General features: G+C 43.7%; 1 protein-coding gene across 7 annotated transcripts in view; it reads left to right on the top strand.

Moving 5' to 3' along the window:
* Positions 1-4135: 4135 nt before the first annotated feature.
* Positions 4136-14863, top strand: part of NTRK2 (neurotrophic receptor tyrosine kinase 2) — a 400572-nt gene continuing 389844 nt past the window's right edge. For 2 of the 7 annotated variants that reach the window (XM_006080618.4, XM_006080619.4), the window contains exons 1-3: positions 4136-4414; positions 5308-5531; positions 6015-6588. In XM_006080618.4, the coding sequence (XP_006080680.1) occupies positions 6377-6588 (212 nt within the window). In that variant the 5' untranslated portion in view covers positions 4136-4414; positions 5308-5531; positions 6015-6376. Of the gene's footprint in view, positions 4415-5307; positions 5608-6014; positions 6589-6669; positions 7795-14863 lie in introns of those variants that run through there. The other 5 variants (XM_025281959.3, XM_006080621.4, XM_006080622.4 and 2 more) reach the window with 5 other exon arrangements.

Below are 14863 nucleotides of genomic sequence, written 5' to 3' on the forward strand. Positions count from 1 at the left end.
AACACTTAGGTTGCATTCTGTGAACTTCATAATTCACTTATTAATATGAGTAACTTTTTTGTAGTTGAAGACTTCCCTGGTGGCTCAGACAGTAAAGTGTCTACCTACAGGAGACCCGGGTTCAATCCCTGGGTCGGGAAGATCTTCTGAAGAAGGAAATGGCAACCCACTCCAGTATTCTTGCCTGGAAAATCCCATGGACGGAGGAGCCTGGTAGGCTACAGTACATGGGGTCACAAAGAGTCAGAGGTGACTGAGTGACTTGATTTCACTCACTTTTGTAGTTAGATTTTATTGAATTTTCTATGTAAGAGATCATGTTGTTTGTTTATGAAGGTGGTTTTATTCTTCTCTTCCAATATGGATTTTTAAAAGTCTGTATTTCTTGACTTACTGCACTGACTAGAATCTCCAGTATAATGTTGAATAGAAATGGTGAAATTGGATATCCTTGTCACCTTCTTGATATTTGGGAAAGAGCATTCTGTTTTCCACTTTAAGCATTATGTTAGCTGTAGGTTTTTTCATCCATTCTACTTATCAATTGAGGCTGTTACTTTTTATTTCTAGTTTGCCAAGAGTTTTCAGGGGTAGATGTAGTCAAATACGTTCCTAAGTTTTTTGAAATCATGATATAATTTTAACTTTTTAGTCTGTAAGTATGGTAAATTGTGTTAATTTAAAAATATTTTCTGGTATTATTTTTCCTTAATTATTTTGTGGAATTCATCAAAGAAGCCATTTGGCCCTGGAGTTTTCTTTTCTTAAAATTTTTTTAAAATTTATTTTTTAATTGGAGGAAATTGCTTTACAATGTTGTGCTGATTTCTGCCTTACAACTACAAAATGGAGTTTTCTTTATGTGAAGATTTAAAACTATAGATTAAACTTCTGAAATAGATATGGGACTATTCAGGTAATCTATTCCTTCTCTAGTGAGCTTTGTTAGCTTTGATCTCTCAAAAAAATACCTCTTTCATTTAAACTGTCAACTTTATCTGCATAGCATTGTTCACAATATTTCCAACTCTCTCATGTTGTCATTGCTTTCCCTCCTGTTATTGATAACCTGGCATGCTGCAGTCGGTGGGGTAGCAAAGAGTTGGACATGACTGAGCAACTGAACTGAACTGATTGATAATCTGTGTCTTCTTTCTTTCATTTCTGGCTAGCCTAGCAAGAGATTTATCAATTTTACTCATCTTCTCACAGAATTGTCTTTTGGCTTCATAGATTTTCTCTCTTATTTTTCTGTTTTTAAAAAAAATTGCATTATTTTCCGTTCTGATCTTTATTATTTCATCTCCCCTGTTTACTTTGTGTTTCATATGTTCTTCTTCTTCTGGTTTCTTAAGGTGGAAATTGAGGTCAGTGGTTAGAGACATTTCTTCTTTTCTGACATAGGCATTTAGTAGGCTACCTAACATAGGCTATAGAATTCCTCCTAAATACTTGAAGAGGCTTTAGTGGCATCACACAAATTCTTTTTCTAAATATTTATTTAACATCTGCCTTCCCCACCCTCCTAGCTTTACTGAGCACAAATTCTGATATGTCATATTTTCAATTTCCCTTTTGAATGTTTCTTTGACCTTGTTCCCTTTATCTTTTCAAGTAGTTTAATTATCTGCATGTGCTAATCAGTACTTCACTTCACTGAATACTTAAGATGGACCTTCTGCAGACCTCTCTTTCTCTGCATCACCCTCTTCACTGCTTCTGTCCTTGGGAACTCTGCTTTCCTTGATTTCTCTGACCTTTCAGCTATATCAGGGAGTTGAACTCTCCCTGGGTTCCCTTGCCCTGAGCCACACCCTTCACTGCCTTATGTCCACTGTCTTGAAAGCTGTTATTTCAGGTGTTTTGTTCACTGTGTTGTTGGCTTGGTTGGGAGGTTAAATGTTCCCTATTACTCCATCTTAGTCAGAGGCAGAAACTGGCAGTGTTTCTGTTTTTGTTTTAATCACCCAGTATGGAATGTTAAGATCAACTTATTATGCTATTACAAGCACTAGAAAATGAAATGGCATCAAATAGAAAACAAAATATCACTGTATTCCATGTATTAAAACAAATTTTGTTTAGTGGAACTTTTGTATTAATCATATGCATATATGTATATGTGCATTGGATTATGATCTAAAAGGCATTTTTTTTACTGTAGGCCATGGACTTCCCAGGTGATGCAAGTGGTAAAGAACCCACCTACCAATGCAGGACATGTAAGAGACTAGGGTTCAATCCCTGGGTTGGGAAGTTCCCCTGGAGAAGGGTATGGCAACCCACTCCAGTATTCTTGCCTGGGGAATCCCATGGACCGAGGAACCTGGGGGGCTACAGTCCATAGGGCTGTGCAGAGTCAGACACAACTGAAGCAACTTAGCACACAGCACATGGTGAAAAGAGTCTGAGAAACATTGTTCTAGGAACATCATGGTCCAATATGGACAAGAGTCTGCAATGCTTAGTCTCCATCTCTGCCTTGAAGGGTTCATATGATTTTGGGGAAATTATCCCTATTTTACCTGAAAACTGTTCACTATCACTTATACAGCCATGGTCTGAGAAACCCTGATATCTTGTAGGTCTTAAATTGAGGCAGATTGCTACTTTTATCAGTTAAGAAACAGTTATTGATTGTTCAGTGTGTTTCAGGCACTGTATATAAAAATGTTGTAGTACCAGTGTGAAATAGAGGGAGGTTGTCCCTGGTCTCCTGCCAGAACATACCTGGTGACTAGAGAAGACAGAAAATCAGGCTCCAAGAATTGATGTGAGTTTTCACAGCACAGAAAAGACTGTGGAGATGGAAAGGAAAGTGTCTAGGGAGAATTATTCAGATAGACTTGCAGGGTTAGAGGTTAAGAAAATGTAGCTGGCCTGTTTGAGGAAACTCAACTTCAGTTTATTTTACTAAACACACACACACACACACACACACACACACACATATATTTTAATATCGACTACATCCTTGAGATGTATTAATGAAAAAATAAAGATCCTTGCTTTCATGGAGTTCATAGTCTACTGAAAGAGAAATAATATGAATGTAAATTATAAATGATATAATAAGTAAATTATCTATTAAAAGATGGTAAAAAGTATAGAAGGAACAGAAAGCTGATTAGAAGTGGGGCTGCAAGTTTTAATTTTAAGAGAGATTCGGTAGGGGCATATTTAGACTCTAAATACACTAGTATTACCTATCTCTTACAATACAAATCCTAAAAATATTCTAACATAATTAGAATCTTACGGTCTGCAAACCACTCTAAAACTGGTGGTCCTTTGGATGTTGCCTTGACACTTTACTGCCAGTAGGGTGCAAATGGACCTTTTCTGGGAAAAATGGGAATCTAGTGGAGATGTGAGAGAGATGTGAGTATTTTTGTACACACCCTTCCCCCAGGTGTTCCGCAGGGGCAGCTCCGTTAAGGACACTGGCAAGACACGGGGAGGAATGTTATTGTACGACCTGGAGCAAAACATTTTTGCCCTTGGCTTCTCTACTTTGGCACATCTTCACCCAGCAGGGGCTGAGCAGTGAAATGAACTTCAGCCAGGCCAGTTCAGCACCCAAGGCGTGTTACAGCCAAGTGATGGCGGTGATGGCGGTGATGGCGATGAGAGAAAGGCCTGCAAAGAGATCATTTGGATGTTGCCCGAGGATTCCCGCTTACATTCAGCGCCCAGGATCTGTACGAAAGCCCCACTAAATGCTTTCAGTTCCCTTGTAATATTTAAGGCATAGCCGAAATCTCAGCATTCACCTTGGCGTTCAGGGTTCTCGATCCTACCCACTCCCAGCATTTTCGGATAGATTTGTGGCCATGCTTATCTTTTGGAGGAGATCCCATCCCCGTTGCCCTTTTTCGCGGGGAGGTCTGCCAGCCTTTTTCCCCGGGAAGAAGCTGGAGAGGGCTGGTGAGCCGCTCACGGGTCGGACAGGGGTGCGCACGCGTCGGGCGCCGCGGGTTGCGCATCTGGAGCCAGAGAGCGCCCCCAGCGCAGTGCCTGGCGCCGCCGCGGCCGTGGGTTGGTGCTCCCAAGCGTGCCGGGCGCTCTCTCCCCGCGCGGGGGCACCAGAGCCCTCGGAAGTGTCAGGCACTGCGGTGCATTTTCCCAGTTCCCTTTTAAATGACTGCGGAAAAAGAGACTCTCCGAGCCGCAAATGGGAAGACGGATTCTCAGACAAGGCTTTGGAATGCCCCGCAGCCATCATTTAACTGCGCCCTCAGAGCAGTTACGGTTTGTCACTCGACCCTCCCGGATCACCTCGTTTGTCCCTAGTGAGACCCCCAGGCTCTGCCCGCGCCGGGCTTCTCAGTAGCTGGATGTGTGTCGTGCTCCGGGCAGCGCGGGCGCAAGGCACGCGTTCGCTCTCACCCACGCACACACGAAAACGCGCAAGGTACGGCAGGGGAGCGAGGGCTCTGGGTGCCCCGTGTGAGGGTGGGCATCGCGGGGAGTGAAGCTAAGATCTGGGAATGGCTGCATCCTGCCAGGTTGAAGGATGAGATAAAATGACGCGGCGCCACACATCGGACAGGCCAGGGTTGCTACCGCGCATTTAGGGAACCCAATACGCGTCAGGCGCGCTCCCTTCCCCTCACATGTCTCTGTTTCCCGGGCGTGTGATGCCAAAAAACGACAGGAAAAAAGACCCGCTTAGAGAGCTGGAGTTGCATTTGGAGACCGCCCTCCCTCTGCCAAAGCACCAACAGGAAGACCCTCCGAAAACACCGATCCCCAAATAGATGACCCGGAATGGGGGCGGTTATCCTTGGTTACCAATGCTGGACACGTTTCGGTGTTTACAATATTTATTTATTTTTAGGATAGCTCGTCCTCCCTTTTAGGCAGGATGGGAAAGGAGAATGCAGCGGGGAGGGAAAAGGGAGGGAGGATTCCTATAATAAGAATCAGCGCATTTTTCAGAGCTGAACCGAGCCCGGTTTCCATTTCAAAAAAGGAGACGGCCTCTACTGCGATTTTAGAAGAGACCTGGGTGTGAATTAGGGATTGGGAGGTGTCAGAGCCGGGGAATGGTTCAGTTTAGAGGTACCTGGGTCTAAATGCACGCACACACACGCACACACAGGCGCGCACGTCTACACGGCCAGGCTGTGTGCGGGTGTGCGCGTGTGTGAACTCCCACATGCTGCTGCTGTCTGCTTCTGGCCAGTGGCACCGATGCCTCCCTCCTCCCCCTCGCCCCCAGATTCCCCTCCCCTCCCTGTTGCTTTTGTCTGGAGGGTGTTATGCGTTTGTGTGTGTATGAGCGTGTGTGTTTTTGGATTTCAGACTAATTTTCTGGAGTTTCTGCCCCTGCTCTGCGTCAGCCCTCACGTCACTTCGCCAGCAGTAGCAGAGGCGGCGGCGGCGGCGGCGGCGGCGGCGGCTCCCGGAATTAGGTTGGAGCAGGAGCCTCGCTCGCTGCTTCGCTCGAGCTCTCCGAGCTCCGTGCCCAGCGGCAGGAGGAGCCTGGACCCAGGCGCCGCCGGCAGGCGGTAGGCTCCGGAGCCCGGGTGAGCAGCGCGGACAGTGACCTCCGTCGTCTCGGCCCTCATTGTCCCCCTTGGGGTGGCCGCGGCGCCTTCCCAGGTGGGACGCGCCGCGCCACCTGCCCGCGCCCCCTGCGCCCAGGGGCCGTGGCGGATTCTGCAGCATCATTCGGGGGCCCCGTCGCGGAACCAGCATCCTCGGCAATCTCCGCACCTCCCTTTAAGGAGTCCTACCCCTGGCCGGTGCTATGGGATCCTGTCCCTTGCCCCATTTTCCCCTCCTTCAGCCTTAGGCACAGGGAGAGAGTGGGCACAGTGGTGCCCCGCGGCGTCAGTGCCATCGAGGGGCAAGTTTATTTCTGGGGCCGGCCGGAGCTGGGCACTCATCTATCCCCAGTATCCCGGCTGGGCTCGCGGTGGGGGTGACGCGAGCGCCGAGGGAGAGTACCCCAATTAGTGGCGTATGGGGTCTTGAGCTCAGCCTTACGCGTATCTGTTTGTCCTCAGCCCCGAGGTGCGTCCCGGATCGCAGCGCGCGTCTAGCCAGAAGCCTGAGCCCCAGAGCATCCCGGGAGCGCCGCGGGCCGGTGCTCGGCTCGTTGGGCCATGCAGCGGCGGCCGCGGAGGAGCTCCGAGCGGCGGTAGCGCCCCCTGTGAGAAGGCCCGAGATGCCCCTGCCACTGTGAACGGTGCCGCCCGACAGGACACGCTCAGCCCCTGACACGCTCGGCTCTGCGCGCCTGAGACCAGCACCGAGAGGAGAGAGCGGTGAGCGCGGCAAAGGCCACTCGGCGCGGGCAGGGGAGACCGGCCGGGACAGCTCAGCGACACGCACTCAGGCTGACTCGGGCTGGCACTGGTGGCTAGGAATGTCGTCCTGGACCAGGTGGCATGGACCCGCCATGGCGCGGCTCTGGGGCTTCTGCTGGCTGATTGTGGGCTTCTGGAGGGCCGCTCTTGCCTGTCCCACATCCTGCAAGTGCAGCGCCTCTCGGATCTGGTGCGGCGATCCTTCTCCTGGCATTGTGGCATTTCCGAAGCTGGAGGCTACCAGTGCAGATCCTGAGAACATCACCGAAATGTGAGTTCCTGGTCCTCTTCCTTCTTCATCCTCTCCTTGCCCCTAGGGCTAGGCTGGTCAGGCGGGTCCCTTCTGTGCATGAATGTTGTCTCAAGTCTGGGGAGAAGTCAGAGAAGAGAGGTTCAGGGCTGGGCCGTGTGTCAGTTACCTGTTTCACTGCCTTGGTGCTGTTAACACTGGGAGAAGTGTGATAATTTAAAATGTTCTAAATAATAGATGTCTATTATATAGTATTTTTATACACTTTATATTTCAAAGCCCTGCTGGTGTGTTTTAGTCTTTCCATATGCAATAACTTGAGTTTTGGACATTTTTGTTTCATAAGGTTCTCTGTGTATATTGGGTTAGGAGCAGTTCCAGTAACATTTATGAGAAAGGAGGTTAAAATAAGTAACTTTTGAAAAATCTGCTTAAGGAAGTTAGAGTGTCTCCCACTTAGCTTCTTTCTCTGAGAGCTGGAGTTTACCAGTTGCCTTTTTCATTTTATACATCAGATTTTGCATAGGAGATTGCATCCAGAGATGGCCTTGAAAATAATCTGTAAGAGGAGAAGTTCCGAGTGTTGAAATGCACTGGCTCAAAAGAGAAAATGTGATCCTTGGAAGCCTAAAAGCCTGGTCTGATTTAATTTGGACTTGACTTCCCAGATAGAATTTTGAGATCATTTGGATTATAAATCTTAATTGCCCATTGAATAGTTCCCCAGGAGGAGGTTGGATGATAAAACAGCATGGAATACTCTGATGAAGGCTGTCTTCACCCTGGGACCCCTATATCCTTGGAAGTGCTTTAGCTTGTCCTGGTCCATTAGAGAGGCAGAATTGTGTATTTCTGGCCTCCTCTGATGCGTTGTGGCAAATCTGTTACCAACTAGGGGCTCACCAGTCCTTTCTCTAGCATTCCCCTGTTCCCTCTGTTAGAGATATCCCCAGCCAGCAACTTTGCCCTTTTATATGTTTCATTAACATGATATTTTATTCATCCATAAAAAGGATTGTAAGGCAAAGTTTCTCCCAGTTTACTTGAGGCTGTTGACACCAGGGTAGACAGCGTTGAAAGTAGGGCTTGGGCTGTGGCCTTCCGGTTGGCGAGTGCGCATGCATCTCCCCCCTCACCACCCTACCCACACCCCCCCACCCCCCCGCCACGGATAGCACACACCCTGGTTATGCCAACGTTGTTGACCGAGACAACCTGTTTTTTAATGTAAGTAAGAGACCTTCCCAGCCTCTGCTGTTTGTCCTGTTGGTGATGCTCTTGTTAGAGGGCTCAGGCAGAAGGAAATGACAACAGAACAGAGGAAAACGTGCCGGCCCAGCAGTGCTGAGATGTGCCGGGAGCAGCCAGCTGTCAGGCTGGATCCAGGATGCTCAGATCGCAATCCTTCTGGCAAGGAGAGCAGCAGGCAGAGCTGGAGAGGAAGGGTGGGTAGGGTCCTGACCACGCCGACCCTGGCTTGGGCTGGTAGAGGCTCGCCAGGTTGGTCAGAGTCTGTGGCCTTTTGTCGGGATTTGTGTCTTTTTCATGAGATGGGGTGTCAGTAGTCAGATGGAGGAAGCCATATGGAATTCAGAGCCCTTCAGACTATTTTGAGACCACGAGGAGTGCCTAAAAACAGTTAGATGTTGTTTTCTTTTGTGATTGTTTTAAAATTCTGTTTTAGGTACTAGATAGATAATGAAGGAGGAAACATAGGGCTAATTATTATTTTTTTCAGTTTAGTATTTTTAAGGCCGTAATTGGAGGAAAACTCTCTTTAAAAAATACTATTTTACGCCTGAGTGGTCTTAGCTGCCTGATAGATATGAAATTATTAATAACAGATTTGAGTAGAGTTTTCCTATATCAGTTCTCACTGTTGTTGTTATTTCCCTTTTATCTGATGGCAGGTTCCCATTTTCAGGCTTACATTTTTTTTTTTTTTACATTTACTAAAGCATTTGTCACCGTTATTCATCTAATAATAGTAATCATAATTCCTAATTTCTACTCATTTTCTTCTTCTGATTTGAAAATCCATTGAGATTCAGGGAATGGAGAGGTGTGTAAGCTCAGTGTATAGGAATGGGGAATTAGTTTAGAAACAGGAGTCAAGCTGGTAGAGGTGAGCTCTGAGAAGAAGTACTTTTCTCTGCTCATTCCCTCAGCTTTATTTGAGCCTCGTCAGTTTATGCCCCAGTGTCTTTATCTGTAAAATGTATTGAGATCCTTGTTTGGAAAGCACTTCATATAATTATTTTGAATTCTGGTGCTTTGATATCAAAATGACATCAGTGGTTGGGCTTGTTTCACTCTCATCCTTATATGACACCATCTGTGCTCTCTTTCTTACATATTAATATTTGCTTGAACAGCTTTTCAATTCTTGGCCAGTGGATACCAGCTACAGTTGGAACGAAATTACACTTTCTTTTTTTTTTTTTTACTTTGTTGTTAGACCCAATGATATTCCTAAAATAACCTGCTTTAAAGTTCTAGTTTAATGAAGTTTAGCTGAAATTATATGTTTCGGTTTTTTAAAAGTAGGAATAATGTAGCTAAATAAAGTGTGATTAGAACTTGCTGAAGCAGTTTACTATATCATTTAAAAATAGTAAATCTCTTAATATCTATATGTTGGGGAAATTGCCTGGAGAATCCACATGGACAGAAGAGCCTGGCGGGCTACAGTCCCTGGGGTTGCAAAGAGTTGGACACGACTGAGCGGCTAAGCACACAGGGGAAAAGTCACAATCACTGTGCCTTTTAAGGTTCAGAGAGAAGCCATGGTGGAACGTTTAAAAAATATACCTATAGATTAATTAAGGGAGAGGATTTTATTTTTTGATTCTACATGTATGTTTTAAGCCATGCTGACATTTCATTTTCAGAGTTCTTGTTTGAAGCTGTTTTATTAAAAATCTTCCCTTCACAGTATCTGTCTCATATTCTTTACCCACTGATGTGACCTATGTCTAGGTCTATGTCCATCTATAGTTACACTTCACACCTGCCTAACGTCACACTGCCAAAATGTGCCAGCTTCTGTTATTTGGAGATGATTATCCCAAAGCAGTGCTAAGTTAAATTTACAAACAATACTATTGTCACACATAAACAGGATACAAGAGTAAAGTCTGTTGTTAGAGTTATGTAATCAGCCATTTAAGTTTCAGAATGTGTCAAAATGCTTCGCAAAAGACATGTTCTGTCTCACCCAGTGGTAAGAGATATGGTTCAAACATAAACTAGGTCATGGAGTTTTAAAAATCATGGTCAGAAACGGATTCATGTTGATATATGGCAAAACCAATACAATATTGTAAAGTTAAATAATAAAATAAAATTAAAAAAAAAGAAACACATGACATAAAAATCTACCTACCATGTTAACCATTTTTAATGTACTGTTGAGAAGTGTTAAGCGTATTCACATGGCTGTGAAAGGGCATTCATTTTTATATTGCCCATATTTTATGCAGACCAGCAATGACTTTTTATTTCTAAATTTCTTTGGTGACATTTGCTGATTTGGGATTGATATTTGGAGACCAATCTAATATTTTTCCTCTTAGTACAACATAAATAGGATTTGTAGCTTCTGCTGCTCAAGCCTCTGTGTGCAATTCATTGTTGGCTTTGTTAAGCAATTGTAATGTTATGTCATTAATACATTAATTTTGGCTCTCTCACCTGCGTAAGCTTTTCCACTGCTGCAGTTAATTGTACTAAAATATTCTGGCATTTAAAAGGATTCAAAGGCATCAGATTTTATCACTCTGATATTTACTTCTCAGCCCCTCCATTGGGAGTTCTAGAGCCTTGAATTGTGCTTTCCATGCATTTAAGAACTACAGGCTGTTTTCATTGTGGTTGCATAAGCCAGATTGGACTTGTTAATAAATCAGGAGGTCTTATTTACATCATTCATTATTCAATACAACTTGCAAACAAGTTAAAAACACTCTTTCTTCCTAGTGAAGGCATTCACACAGTTCAGCTCAGCACAGCCGTTTGAAATCTGTTTCATACCTTCTATCTCTACGCTGAGGAAGTTTTTATTACATTGGATAAAACAATTGAAAAGCCCTGTGACCTTCTGACCCTACTTTCTTCCACCTCTCCCTCTCCATCACCTCTCATTAACTATACAGGAAAATGTATTTGATTATTTTTCTTCTCCGAAAAGTGATATTTCCTTATGGGAATTCAGAGCAGTAGAGTTGAGCGAAGAGCCTGGGTTATATATTATTACAAGCAAGTAATGGGAAATTAAGATGATGTGGTCATAGCTCCCCAGCTCTGTGTTTAGTTTTGTTTAAGATCTTTCACTGTTTCTATTTCATAAACCTCTGTTTGTGTTATTTCAGTATTCCCTTGTAAAGACATTTTCTAAGTCAAAAAGTCGGCTGAACAGCTGAGAGTTGAGGTCTCTTTCTCCCCAGGAACATTCTGCATGATTGCTTTGACTATCTCTAGGTTGTAGGGGTAGACTTTTTCTTTAGCTGAGGAAAGGGAATTTAATTTTTCTTTTTTGACTTTTTGTTTCTTCTTCTTCTTTTTGAAAAATCTTTGATACCAAGCAGGTGCCTCCAGTTTTAACTCATTGTTCATCCTGCCTGTTATGAAAAGAAACAATATCAAGTCATTATTGAATATTATACCCTGACATTATCCATCCAACTAACTTTACTGCTTCTCTAGAGAGATTCTTGTAGGTTCAAAGCAGTAGGGTACAATGTAGCATTGAACCTGCTGCTCCTTATAGCAGTGCCAATTTTTGATTTTACTTACTGTTTACAAATCAGTTGGATGATTTAGGGGAGAGGTTATTTAGACAGGGCAATTTTTTCCCTCATTTGGTGTATGTAAGAGAAAGAAAGGAATAGAAAAAAAAATGAATCTTGAGTTATTAATAGTTGATTGATCATTTTCATAATCTATTTGTTCTAAGTTTTAAAAAACATAAATCCCACCCCCAGGTGGCAGAGATCTGAGCCCTGCAGCGGCCTGATAATTTTAGCTTCATATTTGATTTCTGATTGATCTCTGTTAAAAGAGGAAAACAGCCCACATAATCAGGATGCCTTCTAACCATTTGCTTTGCTCTCTGGGCTGTCCAAAGGACTGTGAAGTGGTAAATATTGATCTCAGAGATGAAGGAGTGAATGAATGCTTGTGGTTGTTATAAACCTGGGGAGAAAAATAATACATAGGTACTAAGCTTGCATATTTCAACTCCCCGCTCCACCCATGTTACAGAAAGCTGGAATTATGTGATCTGGAAGCAGCTCCTTAATGTTTCTGGGTCTGAGCTTGTCAGATGTAAACTGGGGGCTTTGAGCCCTGTACTCTGATTCTGAAGCTCCACAAAGCTTCAGTTGTGGAGAAAGTTCAGTTTATACATCAGCTCTGAAGTAAGGAGTGGTGCTTACAGCCTGGCAGTGAGAGAATCTGAGGACCTTCCATGTCATCATGTCCTGTGTGCATGTTTTCAGCATCTGTTCTGAATTCTCCAAGCCATCCATGTCTTTTTAAAATCATTAAAAATTAATTTTTTATTGAAATATAGTTGATTTACAATGCTGTGTTAGTTTCAGGTGTACAGCAAAGTGAATCTGTTTTATATATATAAATGTATGTGTGACAAATAGATGGGGAAACAGTGACAAACTATTTTTTGGGGCTCCAAAATCACTGCAGATGGTGACTGCAGCCATGAAATTAAAAGATGCTTGCTCCTTGGAAGAAAAGTTATGGCCAACTTAGACAGCATATTAAAAAGCAGAGACATTACTTTGTCAACAAAGGTCCATCTAGTCAAAGCTATGGTTTTTCTAGTAGTCATGTATGGATGTGAGAGTTGGACTATAAAGAAAGCTGAGCACCAAAGAATTGATGCTTTTGAACCGTGGTGTTGGAGAAGACTCTTGAGAGTCCCTTGGACTGCAGGGAGATCCAACCAGTCATCCTAAAGGAAATCAGTCCTGAATATTCATTGGAAGGACTGATGCTGAAGCTGAAACTCCAATACTTTGGCCACCTGATGTGAAGAACTGACTCATTTTAAAAGACCTTGATGCTGGGACAAATTGAAGGCAGAAGGAGAAGGGGACAACAGAGGATGAGATGATTGAATAGCATCACTGACTCAATGGACATGAGTTTGGGTAAACTCCAGGAGTTGGTGATGGACAGGGAGGCCTGGCATGCTGTGGTTCATGGGGTTACAAAGAGTCAGACACAATTGAGTGACTGAACTGAACTGATGTATGTATATATTTGCCCACATTTTTTTTTTAGATTCTTTTCCCATATAGGTCATTACAGAGTACATCCATGTCTTTTTAAGTGTGAGATACTAAGAATACTGGTGGCATGTTAGTGCTGTGCTGATGAGTCCAAGTTCACAGGGTCACTTAAAGTCAAGATCAAGGAAGGAGAAGGGGCCTTAGAAATACTCTGCTTCAACCCCACTTGCGTGAATGAGGGGCAGAGAAGAGAGTTGCTTTTCTGGCCATGGCACATTAAAGACATCATGGGGCCTAGAAGCTTCCTGCTAGCATCCAAAGGTAGTGCCAAAACCTTCCCTCTAGGGGGCCTCCCCTCTGTTCTGTTTCCTTTGACTGAACCTGACTCCAGCCCACCAGTTTAGAAGCATCAGAGATGTGAAGACAAGTTTAGTCTGGCTAAGTCTATGGGAACCCATCTCTACTGGAGACAGAGCAATTAAAAGTTCATGAACTACTGATCACAAAGCAATAGCCTGATCTTTGCATGAGAACAAATATATTTTTTTTGTTTACTTTACTGTGAGTGTGGCTGTTTGTTTTAATTTTAACTCTTTCTCTTCTCTAACACTTTCACAAAAGCTAGGCTGCAGAGAAAGGCCTTCATGAGTTGGCTGCCATGAGAAACGCTGACCTTGTACCTGCTGGACCATCCAGGCAGGTTAGGATTGGAGCGAGGGCAGAGCAGACAGAGCATAATGGAGGCCGCTGCCCCAGAGTCTTTGCCACAGTAGGGAGTGGTTACGTAGGTGGAGGAACCCACAACCTTGTATACAAAGTCTGTCTTAGCTCCCATGAAAGCCCTGTGGCCAGAGAGTACTATTCTTTCTAGCCTTCTCTTTGCCTCTGCCTTCTCATGGCCCAAGAGGCATAGCTGAGCCAGTGAGCAAGCTTAAGAGTTGTTGACTCCCATTCGGAATTCATTCTGCTACGATTTTGTACGTTGTACACGGCCTGTGCTAAGCCTTTTCCAGTATAAGCGCACTTCTGAGACACACCTCTGGTTTCACACAGGGCTTCTCCCCAAGGGTCCTGGAGAGCACTTTACAGACATCTGCTTATTTAGGTTTAAAACCTTGCTCTGAAGTAGGTGGGAAGGTCCTGACAGCCTCAGAGGGACTGTCAGGTTGATTGGCTTGCCTGGGGTTCTCTGGTCAAGCTGAGCATAATTCAGGATAGAATTTTATGCAGAGTCTTGCTTAGGGCTTTGTCTGCTTAGACCCACCTGTTCAGATTTGGCCTTGAGAGTAAGGCAATTTAGAAGAAGTGTAGTTATTCAAATAAATGTTCACAAGTTAAATAGCACAGTAGTGAGCAGGAGGTGGATTGAGGCTTCATCTTGTATCTTTCTCTTCTATCATCATCTTCTCCTTTGTAATCTATTGCAATCTTAAGAGGTAAATGATTTATGTGCCCTGGAGAATATAGTATCTTTTAGTATAGAATAAAATTTTGATAACCATATATCATTTAGAATCCCTCTTTTTATTGCAAAAAATGACCTATTATTGCCCACTCTTTCCTATAATCTTCATATTCCAATAATTTCCTGAACAGACCAGACATACACACCCTAGAATTCTATTTGTGTGTACAATGTGTCTATGTATATATAAATCTAAGTATAAATTAGGAGTGGTCCTATAAAGTAGGAGTGGTCCTTTCAGACCTAAGTATCTTGACTTGTAAAGTTTTCTCTAACAATTGAAGATTTACTTCTTTAAACCATCTAGACATTTTGGGAATTTAATTGACACACGTTATATTAGTTTCAGGCCTACAACATGATTTTCAATATCTGTATATATTACAAAATGATTACCTTAATAAATCTAATTAACATCTATCACCCCACGTGTGTGTGTGTGTGTTTGTGTGTGCAAGTGTCTCATATTCTGCTCTTTGTGACCCCATGGACGAAATAGCCCGCCAGGCTCCTCTGTCCATGGAATTTTTCAGGTAGGAATATTGCAGTGGGTTGCTATTTCCTACTCCAGGGGATCTTT

Source organism: Bubalus bubalis, chromosome 3 (genome assembly GCF_019923935.1).
Source record: "Bubalus bubalis isolate 160015118507 breed Murrah chromosome 3, NDDB_SH_1, whole genome shotgun sequence".
Classification (NCBI taxonomy): domain Eukaryota; kingdom Metazoa; phylum Chordata; class Mammalia; order Artiodactyla; family Bovidae; genus Bubalus; species Bubalus bubalis.